Source organism: Pseudochaenichthys georgianus, chromosome 7 (assembly GCF_902827115.2).
Source record: "Pseudochaenichthys georgianus chromosome 7, fPseGeo1.2, whole genome shotgun sequence".
NCBI classification, from domain to species: domain Eukaryota; kingdom Metazoa; phylum Chordata; class Actinopteri; order Perciformes; family Channichthyidae; genus Pseudochaenichthys; species Pseudochaenichthys georgianus.
The window spans coordinates 20,695,311-20,712,824 of record NC_047509.1 but is presented as its reverse complement, the minus strand read 5'-3'; the positions used below and the strand labels follow the sequence as shown (position 1 = coordinate 20,712,824).

General features: G+C 40.6%; 1 protein-coding gene across 1 annotated transcript in view; it reads left to right on the top strand.

The window, feature by feature from the left end:
* The first annotated feature begins 5,312 nt into the window (after positions 1-5,312).
* Positions 5,313-17,514, top strand: part of LOC117449293 (adenylate cyclase type 6-like) — a 31,837-nt gene continuing 19,635 nt past the window's right edge. Inside the window, 3 exon segments of the mRNA XM_034086878.2 lie at positions 5,313-5,572; positions 7,683-7,880; positions 8,296-9,187. Coding sequence (XP_033942769.1) covers positions 8,297-9,187 — 891 coding nt within the window. The 5' untranslated portion in view covers positions 5,313-5,572; positions 7,683-7,880; position 8,296.

Below are 17,514 nucleotides of genomic sequence, written 5' to 3'. Positions count from 1 at the left end.
TGATGGGGGCAGAGATGGAAGAAGTACTCATATATTTTACCTAAGTAACTAGTAAGTATAAGATTCAAGATTCAATTCAAGGCTTTTATTGTCATTTGTACATAGCTACGGTGTAGTTATGTCAATGAAAATATTAGGTGACAGGCTCCTCCAACAGTGCAACACAATAAAACAGATAAAATAGTCCAAGTAAATACAAATAAAATAGAATAGAAATAGTGCAAGAATAGGCTATACAAGTAATTGGAATATGATATATTAGATGAATAGTTTTTTAACAGTTGCAAACAGATGAATGTATGTACCCGAGTGTAGGAATACTATGTTATAAGTAAAAGTAATGTATTCAACATGTTATTTTAGTAAAAGTACAAAAGTATTAGCATCAAAATATATAGTAAAAGTACTTATTTTACAAATTGGGTAATATATAATTCATGTTCGGATTATAGTTATTGATGCATTAATGTGTTTGAAGCTTTAAAGCTGATAAAGGTGACGCTTTTAATTCCTTTATATACTGCAGGGTAGCTATTTAAGTGATGTTTAGATTTCACATAACCTGGGGGGACAGAGCCTTCTCCATCACTGCCCCACCCTCTGGAACTCCCTTCCACAACACATCAGAGACTGCACCGACCCCCCCACTTTCAAAACACTGACCAAAACACACCTCTTCAGACTGGCTTTTAATTTGTGAATTATGCTGTGTTGCTGTTTTAATATTTATTTATTTTTTATTTCTATTCTTTATTCTATTTTATCATGTTTTATCAAACCCCTGTAAAGCGTCTTTGAGCACCTGGAATAAAATGAAATAAATAAAATGTATTATTATTATTATTATTGAAAATCTGGAAAGTAACTAAAGGTACTAAACAAGTAGTACAATTACATTATTTACCTCTGAATTGTAGTGGGGAAGAAACATAGCAAAACATTTTAATACTCAAGTGAAGTATAAGTCCCTCAACATTGTATGTAAATAAATGTGCTTACTATAACTTCCCACCACCGGATGGGGCTGCTGTTTTCAGTCGAAGGAGACGTTTTATGTTTGCTGGGTGAAGATGTCCAGGAGGCAGAGGTGAGATGCGGGTCTTCTCGGTTTTCACTGATCCAGCACTTTGGCCACCTCACATCCCTTCCATTTACACAGCGCCCGCCCATCAGCGCTCCAGTCAGGTATACTGCCAATGTCAAAAACACAGGAGAAAGTCACTTTGTACTAACTCACACACACCCACACGCAGACACCCACACGCAGACACACACACACACACACACACACACACACACACACACACACACACACACACACACACACACACACACACACACACACACACACACACACACACACACACACACACACACACACACACACACACACACACACACACACACACACACACACACACACACACACACACACACACACACACACACACACACACACACACACACACCAAGAGAGCCACAGCGAGAGCCTATACATTGAAGCACATGTTGTGGTTGATGTAGTTTCACACTGACTTGGACTTTATGCAGCTTCCAATAAATCCAATCTGGCCAAATTCAAGTAAAATGAAGAAAAAAAAACTAGAAATGTTAAAAGACACAGACTATACACATACTATCTTTCCCTTTGACATATCCAAATCCAGACATTTCTACCTACTTAACATTTCTGAAAAAGGACATCTACATATTTTCCATTATTTAAATGACATAAAAAGGGTGAATATGCAAATATTTTCTGAGTCAAGTTTACCTACTGAAAAGGGATGTAGTCTTTTTCATTTGAAAGTTCATTTTTCGTGTAAGCAATGTTGGTTTCAAGTTTCAATATCACATCAGTAAATTCTCATCTGATGTCACACATCCTGCTGCTGGCCTGGTAAAACCCAGATTGAATGTGAGAACAAATTGTTCAGCAGATGCACCTGCAAACAGCCTTATCGAGTCCAACTCTGAACATGACCAAGATTGACTTCCAGACGTGTTGGGATCAAAATCCTGCTGGTACAAAGTGTTACCTGAGATTTCAGGCACATTTCTTGATCCAGCTGATACGTGCAAAAATAGCCTTTTACTGTTCAACAGCACATACATTTTTCTGCACAGTGAAGGTGAAACATCAATGTGAAGCAACACTGCAAAAAACATTCTGAGTGATGGGACACCACTGTGAAACCACTGTTAAAGGCTTTAATGCAGAGAGTAACAGTTGCTGACCAATGGTTGCAACAAGTCCTCCAACTCATACGACCAAATGGGTCGATTGTTTAAGCCCTTATTACGACCAAATATGTCGTTTGTTCAAGCGCTTAATACGACCTATAATTACGTTTTAAAATTGTCGGCCTCTAGTGCTCCCGTTGAATGCAAACGTTACAGAGCGTTGTTTATTCACAGATAACCCCCTCTGTAAAATCCTAAATTATAGGATAGTTTAGCCATTAAAACGCTTTATGATTAGATTTCTAGCGAGAAGTATATATTGTACTTTTAGAATCCATGTCCAGTCGATATGTAGGATCTATAGTTTGATATTACGAAGATGATTTGAGGTTTCGTCAGGAGAACGTGTATATGCGGCAAATTGCCATGTAAAGTTACGGGTTGAAAACAGTAACTTTACGGTCTCGACGTTTTCATAATAAAACCAATGATCAAATGATTTAACAGTGATATCTGCACTACTCATCCACTAAAAAACATCAGTTTATCCTAGTTAATTATACGACATTAATTGGTTTAAATTGTGTACAATGCTTTTGTGTTTTTCCCATAGGTTTTTCTCTTTCGATTCTGAGAGACACATTTCTTTTTTCAGAGGTTTTGATAGGCTAAAATCACGCCGCAATGCACGTCGGGATATGGTGTTTATGTGATATGAAATCGGAAAACATTTAAAAAAAAAAAATACTTTATTCCGAGTGTTCTTGCCGAGTGTTCTTACACCAATGTGTTTCGTATCCCCTAAACCTCCAGGGATGTATACAGTTGAATACTGGCAACTTTTAATTGTGGGAAATACGAAAACATCTTTTTAAAACTACAATCCCCAGTAGAGACGTGCCATAGAACATGTTGCGAAACACACAATAGCATGTGTAATTCTGGGGGGGGGGGGGCTGGGCTGGACCCGTCCAAGTCCAGTTTTGGATAGTCTGGCGTGGTTCCATTCCATTTCAAAGAGCTGTTGGACACTCGGCATAACCTTGTCGCACTGCCACTCCAACATCCAATCACAGAGCATGAGGGCTAATCACGGGGTTTGCAAAGCAAGGCGGATGTTGTAGTCCCAAACGATAGCTGGGGATTCTGGTTAGTGTAGTGTCTTCGGAAACTCTGTAGTGTCTAAACCCCCAAAAAACAATTTGTTTCTCCGAATCGAAGGTTAAAAACACAAAAGCATTGTACACAATTTAAACCAATCAATATTGTGTAATTAACAAGGATAAACTGATGTTTTTTAGTGGATGAGTAATGGAGATATCACTGTGTAATCATTTGACAGTGTGGGGAATACTTCCGGTTTTATTATGAAAACTTCGAGACCGGAAATACTGTTTTCACCCACGCTAACTTTACATGGAAGCTGCCCCATATACAGTACACGTTCTCCTGGCGAGACCTCAAATCATCTTCGTGTATCTATCAAACTGTAGATCCTACACATCCACTGGACGTAGATTATAAAAGTACAATATACACTTCTCGCTAGAAATCTAATAAAAAAGCATTTTAATGGCCAAACTATTCCACAATTTAGGATTTTCCAGAGAGGGTTATTTGTGAATAAACGACCCTCCGGAGCGTTTGCAATCGACAGGAGCATGTTGTTTCTTACACGACCACTAGAGGTGCTACACTTTAAAACGTGACTCTGGGTCGTATTTAGCTGCTGAACAATCGACCTATATGGTCGTTTTTTGTAGGAGGACAGGCTGAATGGTGCCCACTGCTGGTCAAAATAACGAAAGAGATAATAGAGGCTAGTACACTATTATTATTTGTTAATGGACAAAGGCAAAGCTGTGCAATTTGGAGTTTGTTTTTACATCTCTCACATGAGCAACAATAGCTTGTTTTCATTTATTGTTTTATAAAGCTTATATCTAACTTCTACATAACTGAATATACTAAATAATAAATACAAGTATAAAATACTAAAACTGCCACAAGCACAATAACTATATTTGAGGCAATTTTTATATTTTATTGTGTTTTTTTTACTCTTTATATGTGACTATTTATTGTCTCATTGCACTTTATAATTCTTGTAATATGTACAGTAGTATGTAGCATTTATTGTATTTCTGTTTATGCTTCAGGAGATGATTCTTCTAGTTTACATTTTTTTCAAAGTCACATAGCTATGCATCTGTTCTTTGAACTGGGTTTCATGGGAATATCATTAGTAGAATTATAACTATAAAGTCTATAGTGTAGTAGGTCTATACTAAAGCCAACAATAATTACTACTATAGCATTGTAATCTACTCTATTAGCTGTAGGCCTATTTTATATAAACCTATGTTATACAATGAGACATTTTTATGTTGGGATTAAGGAAGGGGGCTCAGAGGGACAGATTATATGTTTCAAGTTTAAGAGAGATCACAAATAGTACCCGTTGGTAAAATAAATTCCACGTATATCAAGAAAAATCTTCATCACATGGTATATATGTAGAGATTACCAGGTAACTACTTACTGTAACCTAATGTTTAATGTTCCCAGTGGGATCTTCCAGGGTGTGTAGTTGTTTTAAAGGGTGAAAAGTCAACATGTTCTTCTGTGTCAACACCAGTGTTGCCTTACTAGTTTTACAGATTACATGTAATCATGTGACGGGCTGCTTACTGGCTGGTTGTACAGACAATAAAACCTAATAATCCTGGTTTACTATCTTTATTGCTATACTGTTAAAATTGCCTCCTTTAATGAATGTAAACACTGGAGTAGTTTCAGTGTGACTGCTGGCTCTGGGGGATAAAGGCATTGATTATACATTTTCTCCACAGGGTGGTGATATAACCCTGTCTGGGTTGGCTCAGCACAGTTTCGTATTGTTTTCTGCCTTTTTAAAATAGATATGCAAACATTTCTAATCAGTGTTTTGTCGTATAATACTTGTGCTGATGTGAACGTTTTGAAAAAATTGAAGAAGAAGTTGACAACATACAGTTGTAAATCACACACCACGCACAGGAAGTGCCCTCGTGCCACCTCTAGGGGGACTCATGTGCTCACGAATGCAGCTCGTGTGAGTGTAGGCAGTGTGTGCGTGCGTGTGCGTGTGTGTGTGAGAAGGGGGAGAGAGAGCCGGAGAGGTCGAAGCGGTGGGAATGTACTGTAGCTCTGGCTGGGAAGAGCAAAGGTTGTCCGGCCGAATTCGCGGTGTTTGCTCGCTTCTCCCTGAACCAAAACCCCTCTTCCTTCCACACGGACAGACCCGCATCTGAAGCGTGTGACGGCGGCTGCGTGAACACTGAACACGGAGCTAAACTGGAGCTCCACTGCGGTGTGATAGTTACTCATGTAACGAGGATGTCCAATGGTAAGTAGGCTGCCTCTCTTAAGCTTTTCCCGCGGCGGTGCTGGGAAACTGCTCTGCACAGTGTTATTGTATTTGGTGCGGCTCGGATAAACTGAAACGCAGTAAGAGGATAGAGCAGTCGGGGGAACATGCCAACAGCTGACTTGTACTACAGTGTTTTGCTGTGACGATTGCGGGACTGCAGGACTGTACACACGAACCCTTGGTCGTAATGCAGGCAATTTAACGTGTAGCAGCGATTAGGAGGCAAATCAGCTGTTTTACATTATTTTCGGATTGGCCCACAGCATCCTCGCCAATGTATTCTCTCCCAGTGACCTGTTTGGGGTCAAAACATAATGACGTACACGTTAAATATTGAGGGAGACAGGCCCAGTATGTGGACCCCGTTATCTCTGTACACTGGGCTGCACATCCCTGCGATATCAGGAGATGATCCACTGCCAATATTGAAGTTGCGGGTTGTTTTACTCCTGATAAGTTGGCGAAGACGGTGATGTGTGTCTAGCTTCACTTTTTTTTCTGCAGCCAACATACTCCATGCTGACTTCAGGCTATCCAGTGGTACAGTGTCTCCATGTGTAGTGCGGTTCAAGAGGCTACATTTGAACATGGAGAGGTGTCGCCTGTCGGCTACTTGGAGCGTCCTGTTATGTAATGCGCTTCGGCCGACTGCCCGCATCCAAACAGCCTGGGCCTACACGTGTAAATGCTAAACATGTTTTTTATTTATTTTTAACATCAGGACCGTGTTGGCAATAGTACCAGGAGTGATGCCGAAAATGTAAGATTTTGCTAATCTAAAATGAAATCTAAATGAAAGCATCACCATCATGTTCAGTTGTTATGCATGCATGCAGGACGGCTGACTGAAATCGGCCCATATGTGGCTCAGAGATTATATTCATATTCAATGGCAGATGCATGCATGTACAGATGGTATTACATAAGAGCCGCATGCTGCTGCCTGACCTATCGTTTAAGTATCAAAGGTGAATCGAGGATTACGGTTAATGCTGTCGGTAGAAGGTGAACTGGTCATATATTTGCATTATCCCAGACTGGGTCATATGCTAATCATGCTCTCAATATATAAAAAAAATGCTTATAGCAGTACTAGTGTAGATTATAATTTGACTGAGTTAAATAATAAGGTATTCAGAAAAAGCTTTTCCAAGCAGCATCAGATCTTTAATGAAAATATGTATTCCCCTTTTTCAATTAGATTTGAAATGTAATTGAAAAGTCCCCTTTTTCAATTAGATTTGTTTTGTGTTTGGTGGTTGATCATCTCAAATTACAAGCTGCTGTTGATTGTAAACACGGCCATGTGTGCAGTTCATGTGCACTCTTCCCACTGTTTGTCTCAGCTCAGTATGCCTGGCAGAGATTTGCTTATTACGTTTAGAGGTTAGCAGTGTCCTTGACATGTGCTGCCAGAAGCCAGCAATAGTGAGTCATCAAAGCTAATGGGGAGGCATGGAAAATGTAATCTGGACTGGAGAGCTCTTGATCTCTGATGGTGCCCCCTCAGTAGGCATTTGTTGTCAAATGGAGCACACCCATTTCTGCCCACTCAAGATGTTAGGGGCAGATTGCAGTGATAGAGCATAGCGGAGTGCTGTCCACCAAGAAGAGCATCCCCTAAATGTTCAAAAATCCAGCAATCAGTGAAAGGTTTGTTGAAATAGGACTGTGTTTAACTCTAAAGTTTGATGGTGAAATTCACCGGTTGGCAGAAGCTGCATGAGGCTGTAATTGTCTGAGATGTTGTTGTCACAATCCAGTGTTTTGCAAACAAAACGGCAAATAGTTCCCATGCAAATGCTGTTCCAGGCTGATGGGGGAAGGTGATGACGGAGACAAGAAATTTTCTAGATATTATTTCCTGCCTCCGCTATTATTTTGTCAAACTTTTCGCCAGAGAATTATACACAAATACATGCACACGCAAACATAAATAAACATAAATAAACAAATGTACCCCATCAACAGATGCAATGTTTTTCTTTATGTTTATGTATCCATAATGATCTTGACCCTCAGGTGTTATTTCCTCCGGCAGTGTTAGCTCAATAACATCATTTGTGTTGTTTTTGTATTTTCCCAGGAAAACAGGAAGTCTTTAGAGGCATTTGGGGGTGTATTGGGCTGACACACTGACTGTTACTATAAAGAAGAACTGCTGAAACACGGATACACTTCTGATGCCTCGGGCCAGTCTGAGCTCATGGTGTGTGCTCGCGGGGATACACTAGTGGCCTGGCCAAAGCGTGCGGTGTTGCTACACACCATAAAGCCCACACAGGTGAGAGGATCCTCATTGTTGTCGTTATCTCTTAAACTGACATTAAGTTTGAACGTTTTGGAAAAAATGTGCAATTGCGATTACTATAAATGACAATGCAATCGGTTTATGATTCATTATATTGGAAAGAATGATAATTTTTGCATCATTATTCATATTTTAATAGAAAAATATAATAGAATGATCATTATGTGATTTATTTTTGTAGGCTGGAAAATCTCTGCAGCACCACAATAAGTAATTTAGTATTTTTTTGGTATTTTGTCATTATTTGCCTTCAACAAATATTGTGCCTCCTGCGACATGGACGTCCATTGTTCTGCCCTATTTTGGATGCATAATGATCAGAACAAATGCCACAACTTAAGCAATGTTTGTCTGTCTATGTTTCTTAACGTCCCTGTGTTTTGTTCAGGATGTCGTGGGCCAGAGGCCTCTTTGTAGGCAGAGTGGATGAGCGGAAGACAGCATGGGGAGAGCGCAATGGCAAGAAGAGGAAGGACAGCTCGTCGCTGTGCAACCCACACTACATGAGCTGCCTGAGGGACCCCGAGGACCTGGAGCTCCCTAATGCGACCCCCCAGCATTACCATTGTGGGGCAGGCACCAGCGGGGGCAACTTTGGCGTGCGCTGCGGCTGGCAGGAGGACCACTATGGGAAGAGGATGGGCGGCGGGGATCTGGGTCTGAAGGCTGTGGACCTGGGCTTTGATGATGGCGACCTCAAGGGCAGAAAAGAGGAGGAATCCGGGGAATTAGCAGAGACCGGCTGCAGGGCGATGAGTGCCGCAGACTGCTGGATGCGGGTAATGTGGGTTTTCCAATCTAAGAAATTTCAATCTGCCAAGCTGGAGCGTCTGTACCAGCGCTACTTCTTCAGACTCAACCAGAGCTCTCTGACCATGCTGATGGGGGTGCTGGTGCTGGTGTGTGCGGTCATGCTGACCTTCCACTGCATCCACAGCACTCCTGACGTGGCCTTCGTCTCCGTGCTCTCTGTGGCCATGGTTCTCTTCCTGGCCATGATGGTGGTGTGCAACCGCAACGGCTTCCACCAGGACTACATGTGGATTGTGAGCTACCTGGTGATCGGGGTGCTGATTGTAGTGCAGGTTTTTGGGGTGCTCATAGTGTACCCCCCCAGTGCTTCAGAGGGCATCTGGTGGACGGTCTTCTTCATCTACATTATCTACACGCTGCTGCCGGTCAGAATGAGAGCTGCTGTGGTTAGTGGAGCCGTGCTGTCCACCATTCACCTGGTGACCGCCTGGCAGCTCAACCAGGAGTACAAGTTCATTTTCAAACAGGTGAGTGACACAGCATGTACACACAGAACAACAGCTCTGACAATATAATGGATGGAAATATCTGCTAGTGTTAGTTTAGTACGTTTTTGTGTGTTTTTCTTACTTTTCAGTGACGGTACATTTCACTGTGATATCAACAACGTTATAGCGATTAGAGCTGACACAATTAATATAAACCAATCTGGTATTTGCTTTTTCATTTAGGTCACATTTCAAGCTAATGTGACTGTTTCTGGATTTTCCCATGTCATGTAATTTAAACAGATTGTCTTTATGTCATCGGACTGCTTTTCCTTATTGGAGTGAATTATCACGCATTTCTGAATTTTTTCTAAACAACTAATCTATTTGAACGGCCTCAGGGCAATTTTTTGTGAAAAAAGGTTAAGTTAATACAAGGCTACAATCTGATCTGATCTGATCTGACAAGTCATCCAGTGGGAATCTCCCACAGTAAGGGTCTTTTTGTACACATTTCCCATCATACTTTCACACTAAAAATACACTGAAAGATACTAACTCCAGCTGCCTGACTGCTGAACTTTGTTATCCGTTTTGGCTGAAACCAATGCATTTTTAGCAAAACAAGGACAGTGCATTTTGTTCCATCACATTAAAGTCACATGAAGTCTCTTCATTTATTTCATTTAATCGTTTATTTGGCAGGGACAATGCACAGTAATGAACACTTAAAACATTCAAATGTATCAAGCGTAACAGTGCCAGATTTAGCTTTGAGCTAATTTCCATCTGCAGTCCCTCACATAAAACATTTAATAAAATTACATTTTCCAAACATAGCAAAAACAAAATACATGATATGCAAAAAGTACAAAAGAGCAAGAGCAGCATACACAAGTATTTATGACATGGTGATACATGGTATTACGGTTAGCAAGAGTACAGAGAACAATAACAGCAGCTAATGACACATTTTACATTTACATATGTATTGTTTTAATAATCAATCTTTCAATAGTTGTACAAATACAATGTGTTTGTCAAATGATTTCTAGATATATCTTTTTGACCATAGCTATTACAGTACAGCCATTCTCAGAAAATGAAATTGGACATTTATATTCATGAGAGAACAAGGCGCATGTCTCAGGCTCGTGCTAGTACGGGCCCACTATTGTCACCATACAACTGAGCACAATGTTGTTACTGTATTCACAAGTAGAAACGCCCTACTTTCTCTTCCCATCAATATAGGGCAAACAGTGTACAGACTCCTAATCCCTTTTCCATGTCAAAGGTGCCTTACTAAAAGTAGATGGTGCTGTGGATCTCAAATGAGATTTTTAATGAGCCCATGTTTTGTGCTGTAGGGCTCTGTTGGAGTTTGTGGAAGGTCATCCGGGTTGAATGAGCCCGTTTAGCTGCATTGTGGAGTAATGTCATGATAATGTAGCATAGTGCCATTCAGGCCGCAACTCTCTAAAACAAGGAGGCTATTGTAGTCAAATGAAACAGGCTGGTTTGTGCAATGAATTTGATGGAAAACAGGATGATTACTTCTTCATAGTGGAGGCTGTGGAAAAGAATCAAAACTGAATTATACAATTAGAGATGGCCTCAGCTCCAAAACATTGAAACGTTTCTTTATTCGTTTTTTTCTCTTGCATTTGCCGTCAGGTTTTTGTATTAAATTGTACATTCATGAATTTGCTAAACGTCTACGGCAGAAGTAATGAATGACCTTTTGTAAGTCAAGCCATATTTGCCTGAACATTGGATGTGTTTCTTCTGGACCACTTAAATAGAAATGAGCCATTGTTTTTTATTTCATGTTACATCTGTGGTTTCCCAATATGACAACTAAAACTACGATATGGGTTATATCCTTTAATCGTTTTACTGACTCTATGTATCCCTCTATTTACCCTCTATATAATTGGTGCCATAGGTCAACACTCCAATAGGAGCTGTGTAGTACTTCTATATTTCCACTACCTGTTTCATTGAACAATATTAGTGTCTCCATCATGATGTTTCAGAGGCCTTTTGAACCTTAAAAAGAACACTATCACAAACGTAAACACATGATTTCCACCCCTGTGGACAATGCCACAAAATAACCTGAAAAACACACATGGGCTGAACAATGTGACTCTGGAGAGACATGTGACATGTGGTTAGGGCTGAACGATGAATCGATTTTGAATCGAAATCGTGATTTCAAATGATGCGATTATCAAATTGCAAAGCCTGCGATTTCTTTTTTTACTTTTTTCTTCTTCTTGTGTGTCAGTCATCCACACCAATCAGAAGTGCTGTGCTCCACATGTACCAGCCATTGTTAACCAATCAGAAGTGGCCCATGATAGAAGGTGATAGACAGATTGATCCAATCACCTGCCAAGTATTTTTGAAAGTGCCTGCCCTTTCCAAATGGCTTCCAATGGAGCTTTAGATGGTTTGGTGAAACAAACCTTCTGAGTCAGGTTAGTAATGCTCTCTCTCTCTCTCTCTCTCTCTCTCTCTCTCTCTCTCTCTCTCTCTCTCTCTCTCTCTCTCATGCTTGTAATCTTGGGTTTGCGTAGGGTTGTTGACTGCTGTTATCAGTAGAGATGGGATGATGTATGAGTTTATTGCCGATCAGGATACAAACATTCACAGTATGTTAATCGAGAGGAATTCCCATTATTGGGATAGTCATGAATATCCTCGCATTAGTGAATTGAAAGCTTACTTGCTCTCTTTCACAGTGGAGGAGTAACAAATACAGGAATTCAGGTGTAAAAAAAAACTGGCTTACAAGAAGTTGCTATTGTATTCTTTATTCATGCATAACATATTCAAGACTGTAATGGTAAAGTGATTCTCATATGTTAAGAGCCATTTTAAAAGAGTGTTCTTTTTTTTTAAATAACGTTTTTTGGTTAGGGTACCCAGTTTCAATTTTCACTAACTTAGTGAAAATAGTGAAACTGGGCCGCTGCAGTTAGGACTCAGCCGCTGCAGTTAGGACTCAGCCTTTGCACACGAGTCACCAGCTCTATTAGTTGACCTCCAACATTTTTTAATAATGTTTAAATTATTATCTGAATAATATTGTGAACTATTTTGACCAGAATAATTGTGACAGGAGTATTTGTTTATCTATATTTATCAGCCTTATCTCACTCATCTGGATATCTTTTTAGATGAAGAGGAAATTCATTGTCCGCTCTCAGTCTCATCAGGTGTCTCTTGTCTTGCTTCGTGCTACTGAGAGTTATGAATACAGAAGGACTCCATTCAGTATGTCACTCTCTCAGTATTACATCACGTCAGCTCACACAAACTCTGTGGCTCCTGGCGTCACATGGCCGGACTCTGGGATCTGGGAACGCTGGTTTCTTCTTCTGGGACCTCATCATCCCGCAGCCGTTTCTGTGTCCCAGACTTGTTTTTCCCTTCCCTGAACGTTCCCTGTGGAGATGTATATGCAGTATCAGAGCTGAGAAGATGTGCAACCGATGATGGCGAAGACAAAAGAGGTCTTTGTGAGGGACCTCCACGATGAAGCCGGGGGGGTGTGCGGGGGTTACAGTGGTGACGAGGGGACGGCCACGGATAGAGAGTGTGAAATAATGCCGGGCTGACGCACACGGCTGTAAAAGAGCAGCCACTCTCTTCTCTCTTTCCACTTTTCTTCCTCTTTTTTTCTGTGAGTCATAATTCCCCTCTCACAAAATCGCCCTCAGATGGAGTGGCCTTTTATTTCTCAACAGGCTGAGATTGATCTCACGCTACTCATGGGAATTGTTTCCATGGATCTTCATGTTTCCCACTTTGCTCTAAAGGGCCTTGTCTGACAACATTAAAGAGATGAAGGTATCACTTTTATCAGAAAGAAGCAAGTTAGACTTCAGGGGGACCTCGTTCATTCTCTCGGGTGGCAACTTGTTTGAATGAAGTCTGGAGTAAGTTTGGAGGGACTTAGCCTGAGGCCTGACCCTCACCTCCTCAGTGGTGTACCACCCTGGCCTGAAAACAAACCTTCTGTTTAGAGATGAACTTGAAATGTCATGACTGGCTTGTTCAATTCTTGAATAATATTTCATTTCTCTGATCCAAACTTGACTTTTACACAACTTCATCTGTTTATATTTCACTCACTCGGAATCCTTTTCATCAAATTAAATTAAATTCAAATACATATCCTGACTCCAAGGTGTGTTTAAAAGCTCTGCATATACATGTAGTCGCTTTGATGATGCTAGGGATGTACCCCTTATCTTAAAATGAGCAGGATTCCTTCTGCTTTCTTCAGCTTACTTGTGTTTTGCACACTTTATCCCTCAAACTGCATTTGGTTGAAAAAGTCTGCTGCAAGCTTCTCTGACAGCGGACGTTGTGGAAGCTGATTTACTTTAAGCTTTGACAGTTGGCTGATGACTAGCAATCATAGTTTTTCCAATCAAAGGGCATCTGGAATTTTGTGTCTTCAAAATTCCTATTATTGTTTGATCAAATCAATGTTTTTCATCTTGTGCGGTTTTCCTGACATTTCTGCTTCTAAGCAACACTGAACATCTTGACATTGAATCTTCACTCCAACACATGAATGCAACTCTCAGAGTTTGTGTTTCAGTAGCTTCACGTAGCTTTTACAGTAAGCTTGAAATATTCCGAATGGACGATGTTCAGATTATCGGAAAACATCTTGACTTTTATCACCCACTGCATGTTGGTACGGGAGTGAAGAACATAATGCAGTGGGATTTGAGAGATTGACCAGATGTATAAGAGTACTCAGCAGAACATGTTCCCTTTGCATTTATCTACCTGAGTTATGGTTTCATCTCGTGATGCCTAACACTCAGACTGTGGCTGGAATTCAGACACGTACGAACCAGTGCACACACATCACATGGTCCAAAACAGATGAATTTGGCCGTGTTGTTCTTATCTCACTCTCTCTTGTGGGTAAAGAACGTTGGCTTTGATACGTGTATTACCATGACTTAAGTAGGAACAGCTGTGCATCCATACGCCTATATGTTTTAAGAGGGATTACGTGACTAACTTGGAATATCAAGGAGCTAAACTGAAGTTGGTTCCTTTGTGCGCAGCAGGATATATTTGGATAACCAAATCCCAAATGCATTCCTCTGAAGGGTGAGCTATTGACAGGCAGGTCAAGAAGAGAGTGAAGTCCCAAAGGTGCATGTAGTCTGTGCTTTTGTTAATGTGTGCGGATCCTGCACGAGAGGAGAAACCTGTTCATTTGGCGGATTGTTATGGGGTCAACGAGTGTGGGACTAGTGGAAAAATACTGATCCCTCTGCTTAGTGCTGGGGGAAAAAAGATACCAATCAATGAAATGTCACAGGCATGAGCAAGGCGTGCATAATGCATTTAGGCCAGTACATTGGTGTTGCCTAAGAGAAAACGTAAAGCAACACGCAGGCTATTATCTATGATGTTTGCTTGGGAAGTGTGACAGGGGCCTTGTAGGCTTTTTATCGTTATAATATTATCACTGTGGATTTACAAGATGCATTTGTAATATCTGGTTTATTAGCTTATTTTGAGAGCTGGGAAAATATTTTTACTAATACTATAACACCTGATTTTATACGCTTTAGTTCTAGCATTAAAAACAAAATCCATTGTTTGTTCTCCTAAGCATCAGTAATAATAAAGAACTAAATACAGCCTTTAAATGGCTCCATTAAATTAAATGCGATGTTATAATAAGACAATCAACAACATGTAATAGATTAAATAAGATTTCCTAAATATAGATCAGGAAATGTTTAATCAAACATTAAGCAATCGAGATTAGAGTATTAGATGCCAACTTTTAATAATTGACACACATCAACATGTGGTTACACAGAGAGACTTTGGCCAGCACTCAGAAATATTGAGGTTTGAAACCCAGCTCTACAATATATCAGCAAATCTGGTTTAGTGTACACACACGGTCAGGAGAAGTGGAGTGTGTGATGTGTGTCTGTCTGTGTGAGCTTCATGGATCAGAGCTGCTCACTTGGCTGCTATCAAATGGTGAGAACCGATCCTCAGGTACTGTTGGTGCCAAACAATGCAGTGGCTCAAATAATAGTTCCCCCTTTCTACTCCCAACCCCACCCCCTGTCAGAGAGGGAGAGTGTTTCTGACTCATCCAGTTATTGTATTATAACCAGAGGCAATGATACTAAACCGGATAACTTCCACCACTATGGGTGGGAGCAATTAGGATTTAGCGATAAGCCGACTATTGCTCATATAAAATAAGGACGATGATAAGTCGAATAACAGCCGGACTAATAATAGCTGTGCGAGGCAGGGTTGAGGAAGTGCAGGCTTCTAATAACAGCTCATGGTTTACTAGCAACTTGGCTCTTTACAAAAGTAAATACAGGGATTTAAGGATGACTGCCATGGCGCAGCTCCAAGAGATATATATTAGGAATCCATTAGCAGTGTTAAATGTTCATCTGTGTGCCATGCAAGCCCCAAGGCTTTTAAAGTGCTACTTTGGATCCCTTGGAGATTAGTACAGCCCATCTGAGTTCTGGGGACATGAAGGTGAATGGCACTCTGTCAAAGGTCACTGTCACACTATCCAACCGTCTTGTAATCCCGGTTACAATGATACTGTCAAAGCAGCCACGTCATATGTTGGGCTGATTATGCATTGGACTAAAGCTGTAATTAACAAACATGTTCACTGTCATTGTACAAACCTGCTGTTGAAATGCACACCGTCCTTATCTCTTTAGTCAATACATTACAGCCCCTCTTTACCCTGCGGAGCCTCATTAAGTTTCACCTGACAAACTTATTAAATGAAAAGAGCAGATCCTCCTAATGGTTTTGTACAGTGTTAACGGTTTTCCCTGCTTTAAGCACCAACCATTTGTGTCTGTCTTATTCACATTTTCTGTGAATGATGTCGGATACAATGCAAGACCCCGGCTGGTCCCATGATGTAATTGTACACACTCAGGGTTAATCCAAAGGAAGCTATGCGCCTCACGCCTTCACACGTCTGCAAAACGTGTTGTCTTAATTTATCACGCTCCCTTGTCACATGTAAAAAAGAAAAACTCTTCTCTTAGAAAGGGATCAGAAAAACGGTAAAGTTTTAATTTGGGATGAGGTGTGTCACAAGCATCTTCATGTTTTAAAGACCAGCAATAGCTTCTACACACATTTCCTGAAACATTCAATATGCCTGAATCACAGATCTTATTTGTTTTGTTATGTATATCCTTAAAGGACCAAGCAGAGGTGCTTCTCATTAATAAAAACCCGAAGACATTAGGGCTGAACGATTAATCGATTTTAAATCGTAATCGCGATTTGAAATGATCCATTTTTTTTTCCTTTTTTTTTTTCTTCTTCTTGTGTGTCATTCATCCACACCAATCAGAAGTGCTGTGCTTCACATGTACCAGTCATTGTTAACCAATCAGAAGTGGCCCATGGTAGAAGGTGATAGAAAGATTGATCCAATCACCTGCCAAGTATTTTTGAAAGTGCCTGCCGTTTCCAAATGGCTTCCAATGGAGCTTTAGATGGTTTGGTGAAACAAAGCATCTGAATCAGGTCAGTAATGCTCCATCACATGTTTCTATCACAGGGTGAATCTTAAACTGAAGCTTGACTTTAAAGCAACCCATCGGAAGTTTCATGTAAGTTTAGTTCTTTCACTCGTAGCTCGGGCTGCGGGGGTGCTAGAGACGGGAGCATGTTGATGCAATAAACTTCCGTTGGGTCGCTTAAAAACAAATATCGCAAATCGAATCGCAATCGCAATATCTGTCAGAAAAATCGCAATTTGATTATTTCCCCAAATCGTGCAGCCCTATAAGACATACAATTACAGTTTCAGGTTGAAATATTCAAACCATGTGTGGAAATCAACACCCATGCTTTTATTCCTGTGAAAGCCCCCGATGTATCGGGCGTCACAAACATGTCGCATGTGACTTTTCCTGAAGATGGCCTGGGAGGCGGATGTGTTGCATGCATGGGTTCAGAATCAGCTCATCCTCCACCGAGCAGCTCATGGAAGCAAAAACTTAAGTTGATGCGGTTACCAAACTGCTCTGCCGTTTCTGCTGTTTAAACTGTAACCTGTTGTTCTTGTCCCCGTATTGATCTGTATGCTTTGTAGTAAAAGTCAATATTGTGTATGGTTGGGAAGGACAGTGGTTTAAACTGTGGAGTGAATGTTTGCAGATGCTTATATAACTGGACAGCGAAAATAAACTCTTGCATGTTTTTATTGGAGCCGCAGCATCTGGCCCACACACACACCATCTCATTTAATTCTCTTACTCACTATTTAAAGACTTGCTAGAGGGGAAGAAAGGTCTAAT